The sequence below is a fragment of the Dreissena polymorpha genome, chromosome 13 (assembly GCF_020536995.1).
Source record: "Dreissena polymorpha isolate Duluth1 chromosome 13, UMN_Dpol_1.0, whole genome shotgun sequence".
Taxonomy (NCBI): domain Eukaryota; kingdom Metazoa; phylum Mollusca; class Bivalvia; order Myida; family Dreissenidae; genus Dreissena; species Dreissena polymorpha.
This window is the reverse complement of record NC_068367.1, coordinates 25,336,484-25,354,196: the sequence shown is the minus strand read 5'-3', so window position 1 is coordinate 25,354,196 and position 17,713 is coordinate 25,336,484. Positions and strand designations below refer to the sequence as shown.

Here is a 17,713-nt window from a genome sequence, read left to right as displayed (position 1 = left end):
ACCGGACCGTAATAAGCTGACCGGTGACTGGACCGGTCATAGAATGACCGGTGACCGGGCCGGTCTTAAAATGACTGGTGACCGGGCAGGTCTTAAGCTGACCGGTGACTGGACCACTTATAAGCGGACCAGTGACCAGACCGGTCATAAGCCGACCGGTGGTCAGACTGGTCAAAGGCTAACCGGTGACGGGACCGGTCATAATCTGAGCAGTGACCGGTCAAATGCCGAACGGTGGCCGGAGCCACAATAATAGCTAATGATAGCAGGTAATGTATTTATGACATTAAAACAAGGGACAAAATGAATATATAGCCATGTCTCTCTTTCACAAAAAACAACATGAGATCTTATAAGTATATGGCATTTGAATATTTAATTATATCGGGGAAAAGAAGAGAAACAATCGGTTGACGATTAAAATATATGATTAATTTTTTACTTAAAACGAGAGACATATTATCAGTAAAGATTTGTTACAGCTGTTACTATTTATTATGAAAAGAGTATTTCTCAATAACATTTAATTTCAGATCATTACAAAAAAACACTTCAATATAAAGAAGTGAAACTCCAGCTGCTGGAGTAGTATTGAATTATTATTATAAACAACTAGTAGGTCCTTTATTTAAGGCAAGTGACCGATTGCCCAAACAGTACAAAACAACACAATACAGCACAATACAAAACAACATAAACACAAATTAGAATAAAGCTGGGGTCACCGCCTTGGAACGGTCAATGCAAAGCATTGGGGGTTTAAACTGGTATTGGAACCATTATAAAAGTTTGCTGAGCCTGTTACAAAACAAAATTTGCGAGAAAAAAAAATTGCGAGGTGAAAAATAAGTCACTGGCAAAAATTTGCCAGAGGATAAAAATGTGGAATTTGCAAGTACATTCATGGGTCAAGGTCAATCTATCATTATGAGGTTACTATGTATTTACCTCATCTGTGTGACATTCAAACAAAAACATGTTTGTCTTGTTGTTGATAATTGGTCTTTCTTCAAAATATGGATGTCCAGTGTATACTTAAAACGTATGCTGTTAATGAATATGAGCCATGCGCATATGAAAAAGGGGGTATAATGCATGTGCCTTATGTGTCGTGCCAAATAAGCCTGTGCAGTCTGCACAGGCTAATCAGGGACGACACTTTTTACTTTGATATGTGTTTGTTTAAAAAAAGTATCTTCTTAGCAAAAATCAATATAAGGCGGAAAGTATTTCCACTGACTAGCCTGTGCAGACTGCACTGGCTAGTCTGAGACGACACTTCATAAACATCATTGGCAACCAAGTTTTCACAGAGCGCCGCCCAAATGTATGTTAATGACAATGAGATTTATATGATTAGGTCGAAATAAACTGTTCTGTTATGTGCTAAACACTTTTGATAATTACCAGTTCTCCTATTCGGGTGTGTATCTTGATGAACCATTCCTGCATCGAGGACTCATTCTCGGCCTGCAATAACAAGTGTCCGTCGGGTTTTGAGAGCTGAAAAACAGAACAGTAATTGTTTTCTCATTTTGGAAATTGGGCCTAATCCTTTTGGATTGAGAAAATTCGCTGCGCTTTGACTAAAATTTGGAAATTAGTGTTGTTGTTGTTGTTTTGGTAAAAAATGTTTCAAAATTTAGCATAAACGTGTTTTCAGTATTATATTTACTAAATAAAAATATGCAAATCCTGATGTTCATCCCCATGACCTCTTAAACCAAAAGCTAACACTTAGTCCACCTAGGTTTTTGAATTTGAATGGTAATTTAAACTCTAACAAGGTAATCCAGATTTTTGCTAAATTGCAAAAGCTTTATTTATTTATTGATGGTTCTCAATAAACCGACATGTATTTGTAACATTTTTCTAAGTCAGGAGTGCTATTTCCTTGTTTGAATGTAATACATACATGCTTTTTAAATCTGTGACAGTAAACAAGCCCCATTAAGCTTGGTGCTAGGCAACTATATTTCCTTTGTAGTATTGTAACTTAATTTTGTAATACAATTGATTAGCGCATACAGAGTTATTATACTATTGTGACGAAATTGAGATTCAGCAATTCAGGGATTTCTGAACTAGAAAAAGGAACGCAATAACTCAATATATTGGATGGAAGATATTTGAAAATTAACAGAGTTATTGCACAAAGGAAACATAATGCAGATTCATTAACTTGCCAAAAAATTCTCTAAAATAGAAAACTGACAATATTTTTGGCCCCAAAATGAAGGCTCAGAGCTAATTATTCCCAAATATAGAAACCTGAGGATTTTTTTTCGTAAAAAAGGGGGCACGGCGCATATTTCCCTGAAGGTAATTATACATTCTGACATATTCATTTCATAAGGCAAGAATTACTTTATCTGCACATTTGCTATTTACGCGGTACTCAGCTGAAAACAACTTAATGCAGTGCCGAAAGTAAAATGAAAATCTGTACTTCTTTAGCAATATATGTTGACCATAACCTACTGTGTGTAACCCTCAGGGATGAATGACGCACCTTGACTAGTAACTCACAATTAAAATGAATAATTCACATAGATGTATAACAAACACCTACGTATAATGCACACCTATGTATAATGCACACCTATGTATAAAGCATACCTATGTATAAAGCATACATATGTATCAAGCACACCTATTTTTACCACATGAATGATTAATAAACAGAATTGCGAAAAATAATAACAACTGCATTTAACTTGTCTATGGGGTGATTCAAAGAAAATGTTCAGAAATCAAGATATATTTGAACCTTGATAACGTCAATCAAAAACTGTCATAAGATTTAAAGATATGTTGGAACATTTCAGAACTCAAACTTTGTGTGAAAATGGTTACAATGAACATTGCTTTTAAAAAAACTAAAATTTCAGTCCAACATTTGACTCCATTCCCAATCTCAAAAAGTATATAACATGATATACATATTATGTGTCCCTAATTATTTACTTAAGTTCTCAATTGAAGGCTTCCATTTCTTTTAATTGAATAAAATTACTAAATACTTACCTGCTATCTAATAGCTACTACCTCCGAAGGTGGGTTAATTATCCAGAAATTTCTGGAGCCGACACGAACGTGCCCGCGATTTAGACTAACCCGGACATAAAGTCACGTGGTAATAATAAGCTAAACCAGTGTCACCCATAATCATTCTTCTTCCAATATATAACTAGAGCTTTGTCACAGACGTGACAAATACCACCACATGCCGCATTGACACAAAATTTGTGCAGGTTGTCTTCACAAAAAGCGTACACCATGCTCAATATTTAAAACGCACTTAGTGACCCCGTGACCTAGTTTTTGACCCGGCATGGCCCATGTTCGAACTTGACGTACACATCATCTAGATACAACTTCTTACCAAGTGTGGTGAAGACATTGGATGAAAACTACTTGAATTAGAGAGCGGACAACATGCTGAATGTTTAAAATGCACGAAAAGACCCCATGACCTAGTTTTTGACCCAGCATAACCCATATTCGAACTTGACCTAGACATCATCTAGATACAACATCTGACGAAGTTTGGTGAAGATCGGATGAAAACAACTTGAATTAAAGAGCGGACACTTAATACGGACCGACTGTCAGAGAGACAGACATACAAGCTCACTCCTATATACCCCATTAACTTCGTTTGTGGGGGTATAAAAATATTAGTCGAAGAGCGAGGTGTGAGGTGGGACTCACCGATAGCAGGTAAGTATTTAGTAATTAAAATGAATTTTACTTGAAAAATGTGTTGCAATGTCATACATACGTTACTCGCTATCTACTAGCTGAATTTGCAGCTGCGGCGGGAAGATTCAGGTATAGCTCCCAATCACAGCAGAACCCATATCCAGGGTTATCAGCTAATCTTCGTTAGTAGGGTATTGACTTTGACTTCACGGATAAACGTAAGTCTGTCTGTGTCGTAGAAGACACTACCCTTTGTGCAACCACAAGGGGACCCAACAAATACAAGTTGTCTTGTTGGCACTCCAGAGAACGAAGATAATAGGAGAAGGTGGGGTTGGATTCCTCTAAAAAGCAGCTTGGGGCACGCCAGAGAGTGGGGTGTGATTAATATGCGCCCACGAAGCTAACAGAGCTCGTAATTCATGCGGTATGATCTTACAAAGGGATCTCTTATAGTCGAGGCTACCGGACGAGAAATAGAAGCCGCAGACACATTGCTTCCCCTTTAAGGGAAAGAAGAGTCTCTTGCAAGAACCTCGAATGGACTTAACTCTACCGAGGTAGAACTTCAAAGCCCTGACAGAGGAGAGGGCAGAGGAGTCTATCTTTTTCTTCATGTCGACAAGTTCTATTCATGTCCACAAGTTCTAGAAAGACTTGGGACCTTGAAGGGTTGAGAAGCCATAGAGGGGAGTGGATTTTTAGCAAGGAATCCTGGCTGACACAACAAAGTGACGGAGCCATCGGAGGAATCAAAACAAAGATGGCCATCTTCGACAGATAGAGCATGAATTTCACTTCTTCGTTTGGCTGAAGCAATAGTAAGAAGGAACCGGTCTTCCAGGTTAGGAACTGTAAAGAAGCTTAATCAATGTGTTCATAGGGAGCCTTAATAAGCAACCAAAGAACGCAAGCCAAATCGCATTTAGGGGTAAGGGAACAAGAAACAGGGCGTTTAAGTTCCATGGCTTGGATCAGTTCCGAAATGGCTGGGTCAGCATAGACTTACGAAAAGCCAAGGTTTGCGAAAGCATACATCTGTATCCTTTGATGGAGCTAAGAGAAAGTTTCTTATCATCAAAGAGATACTAGTAGAATAGAACAGCCGCTATGCGCCTAGCAGAGGTATTGTGGGGATCAATTTGCCCTCGAATACACCAGTCAGAGAAGAGCTTCTAGCGAGCATCATAGACTGTTCTGGTGGACTTTCTCCTTGCAGAGGCAACGATGGTTGAAGCCCTGACAGAAAAACGTTTCTTTTGCAGGGATTGCCGGATAACGGCCAGACGTGTTAGTGGAGCATGTCTTGATCCGCATGAAGTCTGCCTCTCATGGATAGGAGATCTGACATGTGAGGAATTTTCCTGGGACAGTCGCACTGGAGACTGATAAGGTCTTTGAACAAGGATCTCCTGGGCCACCAAGGTGCTACCAGGAGGATCTGGCAAGGGCTCACCCTGATTTTTTTCCAAAATTTGGGAAATAAGAATGGGTGGGGGATAGGCGTAAGCGTCCAGTTGGTCCCAAGTGAACAACAGTGCGTCTACCGCCCACGCTGCTGGATCCTAAACTGGACTCACATACAAAGGAAGTCTGTGGTTGTCTCTGGTCGCAAACAGGTCGACAAGTGGATGACAGAACGAGAGAAAAATCTGGTTGACCACTTCCTGATGGAATGTCCACTCCGACAGAATAACTGGTGTTTGCGAGACAGACCGTCCGCCAGAGAGTTGAAACGACCTAGTATGAGTTTTGCCGAGAGAGAGATGTTGAGGCTCTTGCAAAGAACGAGTAAGTTCATGGTTTCCAGATACAAGGAGTGAGAGTGTGTTACCCCCTGTGCCTGGATGTAAGCCACGACTGATGTGTTGTCTGTTGACACCATAACACAGGAGTTCCGAAGATGTGATTAGAAATTAGATACAGCTAGAAAGACTGCTCGCATTTCGTAATGGTTGATGTGCAGGTGAGACTCCTGATGAGACCACATTCCTGAGATTATCAGGCTGAGTGGTTCCAGGTGAGCGCCCCAACCTTCCTTGCTCGCATCCGTTATGAGATGTAAGAGGCTGTAGCCAACCCAAAGGGCATAGCCCGCACCTGGTAGACCTGGCCTCGAAAGGCGCAGCGTAGATAATTCCTGTAGTTGGGATGGATAGGAACATGGAAAATGCATCTTCCAGGTCCAAGGACACTCCCTAGTGCATGGGTTCGATAGGGTTTCGTATGAAGGCAGGAGTCTCCATCTTAAAAGTTTGTTGGACTAGAAAAGTGTTGAACACTTTTAAGTCTATGACTGATCCCCATGTGCCGCTTTTCTTTTGAACCAGGAAAATGCGACTGTTAAATCTTGGAGAATAAGGGTCGTGAACCCGTTCTACCGCCTGTTTTTCCAAGAGTCCGAGAATGGAATATGGAATTTGTGGATGCGGAGATACCAGATCTACGGGGTCGTGGGAAAGTGGAGGCCTTTTTTCATATTGAAAAGTGAGGCCTTTTGTAACAAGGGAATGAACCCACGCGTCGGAAGTTATTTGGAGCCATCGATTTGCGAAGTGCAGAAGTCTGGCTCTGACTGGTACCTCCGGCATCGGATGTGGTGGTTGTAGAAATGGGGGATCCCTAGTGCTGACCTTGGGAAGGTCCGCCCTTGCCGGTTGAAGATTTGAAAGTCTTCTGATCCGGCTTGGGTTTGCCCTTTTTTCAAGAATCCTTACCAGACGACTTCTGAAAGGAAGACGACGTGTTAAATGAAGACGGCGTGTTAGGGGCCGGATGCGGAATAGAAGAACGCCTTTTGGGGACAAAGCTGTTTTTCTTAGCATTCTTGGCCGGCGGGGCTGCCGGGGGCTTAGAAGCTGGACGCTTGAAAGCCTTCGAATGACCGATAACCGGGTGGATTTTGGAATGACCGGTTGCCCAAATCGGTCTTGGAATGACCAGTTATCAGGCCAGTCAATGACCGGTGCCCGGACTGGTTGTTAGCTGACCGGTGACCAGACCGGGCAAAGACTGACCGGTGGCCGGAGCCACGTGGTCGAGGACGGGTGGGGAAAAGAAAGTCATGGTAAGCCTTACTTTCCCTACTCCGACCCGATGCAAAAGAGCCACAGGAACAAGATCTATCTCCACGCTTGCGGTTCTGGAACGTCCTACAGTTCCTAGCCTTACGCTATGTTCCATCTGACCATTCTTCGCATAATGTGCGTCTGCGATCCTGTGTGCAGCCAGTACATGAGAGGCAAGAAGGGTGAGAATCCCAATCTGCCCTCACATTACCACAAGAACCAGGTGTTTGGGGTATAAAAATAAATAAATAAACAATACAAAGAAAATAACATGGATGCTAATTTGTTAGACAAATAATAAAACTTCTCTGAACAAAAACCCGGAGTGTACACAGCGAACAAATCGATTTTCAGAGAAACCAAAATGACGTTGTTTATTCACGCTTACCCAGAAGAAGAATGATTATGGGTGACACCGGTTTAGCTTACCACGTGACTTTATGTCCGGGTTAGTCTAAATCGCGGTCATGTAGTCGTCGGCTCCAGAAAATTCCGGATAATTAACTCACCTTCGGAGGTAGTAGCTATTATATAGCAAGAAACATATTTTAAATATAAATTTTATGATATTAAAATAAATGTCAATTTGCAAATCATCTCCCTATCCAATAATGATAGTTAGAGAATTGTAAATATAGTATTGAAAGCACTTCTATGCTCATTTTGTAATTTTTTGTAAGAATTTTTTCCCAATTTCAGTCAAAACGACACACTTTGTCCCAATCGAAAGGGCCCTGCCCCCATTCCCAAATTGGTTTAAACAAGGGCTGTTTGTAAAAAAACATGCATGCCCCCCATATGGGCTGTCAGTTGTAGTGGCAGCCAGTGTGTGAATATGTTTTTTGTCACTGTGACCTTGACCTTTGACCTAGTGACCTGAAAATCAATAGGGGTCATTTGCCAGTCATGATCAATATTCCTATGAAGTTTTATCATCCTAGGATTAACCATTCTTGAGTTATATCCGGAAACCAACTTACTGTTTCGAGTCACTGTGACCTTGACCTTTGACCTAGTGACCTGAAAATCAATAGGGGTCATCTGCCAATCATGATCAATGTACCTATGAAGTTTCATGATCCTAGGCTTAAGCATTCTTGAGTTATCACCCGGAAACCATTTTACTATTTAGAGTCACTGTGACCTTGACCTTTGACCTAGTGACCTGAAAATCAATAGGGGTCATCTGACAGTCATGATCAATGTACCTCTGAAGTTTCATGATCATAGGCCTAAGCGTTCTTGAGTTATCATCCGGAAACCATCTGGTGGACGGACCGACCGACCGACGGACCGACATGTGCAAAACAATATACCCCCTCTTCTTCGAAAGGGGGCATAAAAACAACAACATTGATCACCTACCACTATGGTGTTTTTCTTGCTAGTTTTGTCGGACGAGTCTTTCGTCACGAAACAATTCCCGAGCCAGACCACCTGCTCTATCTTCCCGTGCAAGTCTTTTTTCGTTGGAACGGATGCCTTCTTGTCCTTATAGAACACTATGTTTGTGCCGTCCAGTTTCGCATAATTGTACGCCCATCGTTTGCTGAAAGGATGTGGAAAAAAAACATAAGGAACTTGTGCCCCTGTCAAGTTTTTATACGATTTTATATATATTATTGTATGCAAAGAAAATCGAGTGAAGTTGAAAGTGTTGTCCCTGATATGCGTGTGCTGACTGCACAGGCTTATCTGATATGAGACTTTACGCACATGCTTTGCGCTCAGTTTTCCCAGAAAGCTGATCAATGGAATTGAGATACAGGAGGCCGAATAACACCTAGTTTTTTTGACCGAAGTATTAATTTGCAGATCTATTATTGAAGATATAGTAAACAAGAATTATCTTTTAAAAAAGATATACGGCGTTGATTGTGGTTGGGGTTGGTGAAAGGTCAATAGTTAAATGAATGAGATCAAAGATAGCGAATGTCTTTTTCTATGCTGTTCTTAGCTGCATCAAACGCAGTACGGGATGTTACGCGAAGTTTTCGCGGCTTATTTTACATTATTACATATTGCTGGTCATAAACCTATAGATACAAAACAGAAAACCAAAAGAAGAATGGAAGTGAAATTAAAACATACGAGTCAACTGGCCACATGCGAAGTAAACGTACATATTTTTAATATTTTATGCGCGTTCTTCGAACAAACCTGATTTAGTTGTTTGTCGGGCATTGCTATTTGATTCAATTATTAACAGTATCGAAAATCATCGCGCTCATGCTTAATACATTAATCAATATGGTGGAATAATTCTTGTTAAATTAATCAAAAATAATATTTATCACTGTATTGTTGAAAACACATTAATAATCTATTATTGACATACCACAATTATATCGCTTAATATCTTCATTAAACATAGTTCTGGTCTAAAGAAAATTCCAGTTCACCTAGTTAACGCGATAGCGTCTATATTATATAACGAATATTTTAATGGCGCCAACTGACCCCGATACCTTGTGGGTTTGAATGCAATGCATTTAAGTCAGGCCACGTTTCCACTGCTGGAACGACGGCTTGTTTACAACTTCAAACTTTTACATGTTTAATATTAAATTTCGAAAACAATTTAAAATGGTTTGGTCAAAAGGAATATCAGGATTGGGAAAAAGATACTTTTATGAACTTAAATATACTAGTACACAGACAGGAATATGGAAGTAATTACTAAATATGAGAACATAGTACAAAGCTCTAGCGCTTGCAATCCTCTGAAAATAAAAGGTGCACGCACAAACTGTATTGATGTCAAGAGTTGAGTGTAAAACTGTTCTATCTAGCAAGCCTTTTCATTAGAGATAAAATTGTTTCATTCTGAACACGCAGTAAAACATTGTACAAAGAGGCGGTCCAATGTTCTGGTGGTATGCTCAAATCAGCCAATGGAATAAATGAAGTGTATTCATTTGTGTCTAGACGCGGTAAATTTTATTGGAATTTTAATGGACACTTACAAAGGTCATGTAAGGTCAAAAGTGACGTTAAACAGCTACGCCGGAAAACAACCTAAAGTCCCCTTTAATCGTCCCTTAATTAAAAACTTAATGAGTCTTACTCTGGGAAAAACGAACTTAATGCATGCGCTTAAAGTGTTGTCCCAGATTAGCCAGTGCAGTACACACAGGCTAATCAGGGTTTGCATCTTACGTATATGCATTAAGCTTTGTTTTTCAAGAGCGCAGCTAAAATACATAACAAGACGGACCTATGGGCCTTGGCAGCTAACCTGTGTTTATGACATTAGCAATGTGAAACAAATTGATATGGCAGTAAACTAGTGACCAGAATTAAAACAAAAAAAAATGTTTCGAATTATAACTTAGTATCATAGAGACAAAAGCAAAAAAATGATGAATTTGATATTAATGGCAATTATAATGTGCTTACAAGGTTTCCTTTTAATCCACACTTCCGAGCTCCTAACATGAAAAAGTTGCACCTAAAAAGATTTCAGAATACCGGCCCATACAAAACAATAAATATTTGCATTACATTTTCATTTAGAATGAAAAAAACTACAATTTTTGCAATTTCTATTCAATTGCATATAAAGAAGTGAAACTCCAGCTGCTGGAGCAGTATTGAATTTTCATTAAAAACAATTAGATGGTCATTTATTTAAGGCAAGTGACCGATTGCCCAAACAGTACAAAACAGCACAATACAAACCAACATAAACACATATATGAATAAAGCTGGGGTCACCGCCTTGGAACGGTCAATGCAAAGCATTGGGGGTTTAAACCTGGTTATAGAGCGCTCAACCTCACACTTGGCCCAGCAATATTCATAATACATTTAAGTGTAAATAAAATTTAACGTCATAGCATTGTAACTCAAATTAAACAATAATAAAAGGGAATTAAAACGCATTCAATTTAATTACTATTTAATTACTCAATTGCATTGAAGATACAAGAGTAACAGAATTACAACTTTTTGACGAACGATCAAATAAAACTATTAACAATTGTCAACTACATTCCTTCTTTATAGAAAAGATTTGAGAATATAGAATCATAGAGTTAATATCTCAGATAATCATCGCGCAAATACAGGAAGAAGCAGCAATAATGGGTGTAAAAATTCCACATTACATAGCTTGGTTGTTTATGTGACTGCTAAACAAATTAAAAATAATTAAATCAAACAAGAAACGCCTATCAGAGAGAAAATATAAATAAAATGGAACGTTATAAACCCAATGACCTATGTATGTAGATTACAACTGGGAAAGTCGGTCGTATGACGTCACAAAAATCCATAATGACATAATGACGTGAACAAATTCCAAGGGCAGTACTGAATAAAAATATTAATATGGCTGTGCTACTAATAAAACAAGTTTAAGTGATTTAATATTAAGAAGCAAATGAATTAAAATGGTAATTCCATTAAAGCGACATTATTGGAATCAAACAGTATATAGGAGTTTTGACAACTGAAGACAGAAATGAGTTGATGTACGATTTGAGTCCAAATGTAGTTTACATGCAGATTGTTCATACGACACAATGACACAATTTTATTCAACAGTGAAAAATGCCTATAATGTAGTATTCATGCAGATTTGTTCATACGACACAATGACACAATTTTATTCAACAGTGAAAAATGCCTATAATATCACTAATGATTCGAAATTGTAAGGGAAGAAAGATATAGTGAATCGAAAACCATCAAACACGTGTTTTTAAGTACATAAGCATCGTATCCTTTTGATACAAACAAGTTAATTAAATTGAAAAGTTTATTATGAACATTTGGTTTAACATATTTTAATTTGCGGACACGCTTCAAAACATCTCCGTAAAATGATGGATGGGAGATTCCATTATTTAAATGCCATTTTAAAGAAACATTATATTTTGAAATTAAATCACCATACTTAGAGTAAAATCTAGCAAATTTATTTCTTAGGTTATGATACAATAAGCCTTGTTTTAGCAATTTGTTAGTTAATATTAGATTACGATCATTAAAATCTTTAATACACGAACATGCTCTGGCATAACGTACCAACTGCGAAATGTAAATACCATAGGAAGGTCCTTTAGGGATGTTGCCATCTAGAAACGGAAAATTCACAATTTCAAAGTTAAAATCGTCCCGTTTGTCGTATAAACTAGTTTTGATCAAATTATTATTAATAGTTAAATGTAAGTCTAAATACGCAGCGTCTGTATTGGATATACACGATCTATTTAAGACTAGTTCTTTTGGGTAGATTTTGTGAATATATTGTTCAAATAATGGATTACCTAAATTAAGTATGTCATCAATGTACCTACTAGTAAGGTTAAAACAATAAATCAAATCTACTTGCTTAGTTTTAGATAATTTTAACATAAATTCGCTTTCATAACAATATAAAAAAGGTCAGCTATAAGTGGCGCACAATTAGTACCCATAGGAACGCCAATAATTTGTTTAAATATTTTACCATTAAATTCAACAAACAAGTTATCCAAAAGAAATGTAAGTGCTGCGCAAAAGTCAAGACCAGTGCATGTCATACAATGGTGAACAAATGTATAAGAAATATAATACAAAAAGATAATCAGAGACGACACTTTATGTGTGTATGGATTGTTTTGTTTGAACATTGTCTCATATAAATGAAAATAATGTCTAGGCGGGAACCGTTACCCCTTATTAGCCTGTGCAGACTGTGAAAATTTGGGACGACACTTAACGCACATGGATTAAGCCATGTTTTCCCAGAACGCAACTATTATGTTCTAAAATGACTTCTATTTTCGGTGAAACACAATAAGGTACAACTTACAACATTGGTTTCTTCCCAATGGCTATCTTGCACTTGTTGAGCATTCCTTCAACCATTTCCTGAAGAAGTAAAACATAAAAAACTACAATTAAACTAAACCGTAAATACCCAGGTATTTAAAATTACACTTTCGTTAACAGTAACCAAAAGACTTTCCACATTGTACAGCATTTTATAGAGATACAAAAAGCTAAAAACACTGACCCTTAAAGTACCAATGATAGTTTATTTCAGTAATCACAATTTATTAACTTTAAAAGGTACACGTATACAGATTTTAAAAGAATTTTAAATTGGTCAGTGTGATTAGTGCTAGCTGTCGGTGTTGTTGTTGTTGTTTTTCTCACCAAAAATGTTAGCACATTCTGTGAAAAGTCTATACAAAAAATGGTGTGTCAACAAAAAAAATGCCTCTTTTAAGTGCTTGAGTGACCATTTGAATTATTTAAAGTCCAAATAGTCAAGGTCAAATGTCAAGGTCATCGCCAGCCTGGGTCATTTGGTTGGACTTAAGATGGTCATAAGACAAATATATTGCAGTACCTTTTGTTGTATGTAGTGTTATTGCAAGCCAAAGAGCTCAATTATTTATTAAAGTTTTTGAAATAAAAGTATTCAATTAATCTTAGAAAAAAATAATTTAATGCACAATTAGGATTGGGTAATATGGTTGAATTTTGAAAGGTCATAAGAAACTAATATGTTATCATGATCTTCCAGAAAGAGACGGGGCTGGACAAAACAGTTAAATTCCAGGGTGTCAAGAACATTGAACAAAACAGTAAAATTCCAGGGTGTCAAGAACGTTGGACAAAACAGTAAAATTCCAGGGTGTAAAGAAAATTGGACAAAAAAGTCAAATTCCAGGGTGTCAAGAAAATTGGACAAAACCATGATTCAGCCCATAAGATAATTTAAGTTAAAAGCAGGCAGGTCGAGGTCATAGCAAAAGTGATGTTGGACAAGAGGGCCAAAATGGCCCTAGTTCGCTCACCTTTTTTTCAAGGCCTTGTTCATTGCTTAGTTGAAAATTCAGTACTCTAGAGCATTGGTTCTCTTCTGTTTACTTTTGCAGTGTGATCATATGATAAATTCTGATTGAGTACTGTCCATTTGCATGTTTTTTTTTGCAATGCAAACATTTGCAAGTATTGCTAATTCTACATGTGTTTACAAAGTTTTGTAAGATTTGGACCTTGTGACCAAGATTTTGACCACACATGACCCAATCTCAAACTTTGCCTAGATATAATCAAGAAAAACATCATGGTCAAGTATCATCATTAGTGGACCAAAACTATGGCCTCTAGTGTGTTTAGTTTGTTAACATAATTTTTGTGCCTGTTACAGTGTACTAAGATTTGTGTTCTCTTCAGTCCGCTTCTTAAACGTTTCAGTTAAATTTTTGCAAGACTTGTATGCTATTGTAATTAGTTGGGACTTATTATCACTTATTACTTATTATATTATTTGTTATCGCTTTGTGATATCTCCTTAGATATCAGACGGGGAGTGTGATGTTTGGTTTTGGCCTCTTTACTTTCCGTTAGTTACTTGCCGCTACACTGCTTTGCGCGGTTGAGCCTCGTTCTCGTTTCATTACTTCGCATGGCGAATACTCGACAATTTGCACTGTTGTATTTCGTTTATCGTGTTGTCTTGGCCTATTATGGTGTAAGTTTTGGTCGTTTTCATTATTTTGTATAATTCCCTACATGTTTACAATAGTATATTTTGCTGTAATCAATGACTAATGTTTTGAAAAAAAAAGTTTAAATAACCTATTTGATAATTAATTGCAAGAATTATCCATGTGAGTTAGTACACATTTTCATATCCATGACTAATATTTTGAAAGAAAAGTTTTAATAACCTATTTGATAATTAATTGCGAGAACTATCAATGCGACTAAGTTCACATTTCATATTGATGATTATGTTTTGAAAGAAAAGTATTAATAACATTTTTGAGAATTAATTGCAAGAATTATCATAGTGAGTTTATTCATATTAAATATCAATGAGGCATTTTTGTAACAGTCATTGATATGAAATGTGAAATAACTCATATATTGATAGTTCTTGCAATTAATTATCAAATAGGTTATTAAAACTTTTCTTTCAAAACATTAGTCATTGATATGAAATATCCTAACCCTTGGGTGGTGCGGTGGTCGAGTGATAATACTCTGGTCTACCATTCCAGAGGTCCCCGGTAATTTCCTGGCCGGGGCACAGAAGATTTCAGAAATCCCGTCTGTAGATCTGCCATAGTCATTAGCACTTTTCTATGGAATTCCATAGAAAATATTATGGAATTCTACGGAAATCGATGGAAATCCATGGAATTTGATGGAATTACATCCACTTGCCAATTTTCCATCTGAAGCTGTTATGGAATTCCACGGAATCTCGACTAAAATTCCATGCATTTCCACGGAATGTATGGAAAACACCATGGAAAGTTGGACTTTTTTGCCATTTTTTTCAACGGAAATCGTTATTGGAAATAACTTATACATTTTCTTGGATGGAAATCAATGGAAAATAACTTAGAAAATTTTCGCTGCTTGTCTGAAATGTATTTGTAGTTTAATGCATGTATGCATTTATTTGCATCATGTATTTTGTATTTAAAAGAAAATGCAATAAAGATAATTATAAATTTGTTCTATTAATTGGAACAGTTCTGGAACTGTTCCATATATGTGTTCTAAAACGTATGTTCTGGAATTGTTCCAAAACAGTTTTTTTTAGAATAAATCCAGAACATTTGTGGAAAATGGCTTAGGACTGAAACTGTTCCAATAATTTCAAGAACCTTTTTAGAACATTTCAAGGACAAAATATGGTCAAGAAATTTCTAAAAATGTTTTCAAATGTAGTTCTAGAACACATCTAGAATGCTTTAAGAACCAGTAAGTTCTACAAAAGTTCTAATGGGGAATAAGAACACATATAGAACACATTACAATTACAACTAGCCAAATAGACTTCATAGTAGCGACAGCAGCAGTAGCAGTAGTAGTAGTAGTTGTAGATGTAGTAGCTGTATTAGTAGTAGTAGTTGTTGTTGTTGTTGTAGTAATTGATGTAGTAGCAGTAGCAGTTGTGTTTTTTTATATCAGTAGAGGTGGTGTCGGTAGTAGTAGTAGTAGAAGTAGTAGCATTAACAGTTGCTGTAGCAATAGAAGTAGCAGTAGTAGCAGTTGTTGCAGTAGTAGCAGTTGTTGCTGCTGCTCTTGCTGCTGTTGTTGTTGCTGCTGTTATTGTTGCTGCTGTTATTGTTGCTGTTGTTGTTGGTGGTGGTGTTGCTGATGCTGTAGTAATTAAAGTAGTAGTTCTGCAGAAGTAGGAGTAGTAGTTACTTTCAAAGCAATTTCTACAAGTTAAAATTCCTTAACCCTGTCCAAGCGGTATACACACTGTTATTTCTCAATATCAAACTCAGCCAGTCCTGTTTGTCAAATAACAATCTATCTGATAAGCCCAGCATGTGCTGTGCATCAGATGTTGGGTATGTTTGCTGCAAATCTATTGGTTATAAGATATAACAGCCTTTTCTAATTGGCTGAATTCAAATACAGAAAGTTTACCTGTTAGATTGAAACGTGAAACATGGTGGACAATGTACTGGTTTAACTTGTTAAAATAATGTTAAAGAAATTTAACAAACAGAAGAGTTCATTAGTTTTTCCATAAAAAACACTTTCGTAAAATACTTATGTATTTATATCATTTGAAAGTGACATGAAATATTGTTAAAGAGTGATGCATACAGTGTTTGAGCAGTCTGTCTAGGAATAGAACAACAACTGAAGGTTTGTGATTTTTATTATTTCTAAATATTCCTTTAAATTTAATCTTCTTATGAAATTATTGTAGACCTTTTTATGTGATATTTGAGGTTTTAGTATGGCAAATATTAGTTTAAAAGCAGCTGTCACCCAAATTTTCACTAAGTGGAGTTTGCAGGTTGAAAAAGGAAGTTATAAGACCTATGTGGAGAAATTAATAACGTTGAATGTAGTATCGAAATTGAATCATGCAAGGTTATGGAACTGAGGCTAAGGGAGTTTTGTACTGTGCATGTTGAACACTCAATGCTCATTAATGGTGTTAATGTTTATTATTATCCCCCGCCATAGGCGGAGGGATATTGTTTTGGCGTTGTCCGTCCGTCCTTCCATCCTTCCGTCTGTTCGTCTTTCCATCCGTCCGTAGCCATATCTTGGAAGTGCTTTGGCAGATTTCACTGAAACTTGGTATGCGTATGTATATGGATAAGGGGATGATGCATGCCAAATAGCATTGTACACCATTAGTTAATAACAGAGTTATGGCCCTTTGTATCTTGAAAAAATGATTTTTTGTGTGTCCAAGGCCATATCCTGGAAGTGCTTTGGCGGATTTCATTGAAACCTGGTTCGAGTATATATATTGATAAGAGGATGATGCACGCCAAATGGCATTGTACACCATCTGTTAAAAACGGGGTTATGGCCCTTTGTATCTTTAAAAAATGCTTGTTTGAGTATCAAATATAATACTGTCCAGAAGCATATATTGGCGGGGATATCAATTCAACGTATTTGCTTGTAAATAAAAAATTAAACCAATGGAATTGGTTATTAGGTATCTGAGTGTGCATTTTCATACCAATAGAATTACACATCATTCTAATTATAGCAATAATAAATTTGTACTAATCATACCAACAAATTAAGTTATGCTTAGTGCTTTGCGATGTATTCACTTCGTTTTGAGTTCTCTTTCTAAAGACAATTTAACTACTTAATATTTAAAATAATACATGAATTACGTTCCCTATACATTTTCATTATGTGCTTTAATAACCATTGACCAGTTGATGGAAGATACTGCAGAGTTTGGCAAGGAAATAATCCAACAGCAAAACGGCTCTTTAGGCGCATTTACCTAGAGGACTTACAGGGCCACAAATTCATGGTAAATATTGTCATGCCCTGGGCTAGATAAGTTATTTAATGTTAACCACCTGAAAGTATTTTGTCTTTTTGGAATTCAATATATTGGTCTAAGTCAATTACACTTTTCTGGATCCTGGGATAACTTTAAAAGTTCTAAGTAATTTTTCATGATACTTGAAACATAAACAGAT

The 17,713-nt window shown here is 37.0% G+C and overlaps 1 protein-coding gene across 1 annotated transcript in view; it reads right to left on the bottom strand.

Moving 5' to 3' along the window:
• LOC127856445 (uncharacterized) overlaps positions 1 to 17,713 on the bottom strand; it is a 123,180-nt gene that overhangs the window by 22,986 nt on the left and 82,481 nt on the right. The window contains exons 10-12 of the mRNA XM_052392652.1: positions 12,574 to 12,632; positions 8,139 to 8,322; positions 1,408 to 1,503 (exon numbers count right to left, since the gene is read on the bottom strand). Of these exons, the coding sequence (XP_052248612.1) occupies positions 1,408 to 1,503; positions 8,139 to 8,322; positions 12,574 to 12,632 (339 nt within the window). The remainder of the gene's footprint in view (positions 1 to 1,407; positions 1,504 to 8,138; positions 8,323 to 12,573; positions 12,633 to 17,713) is intronic.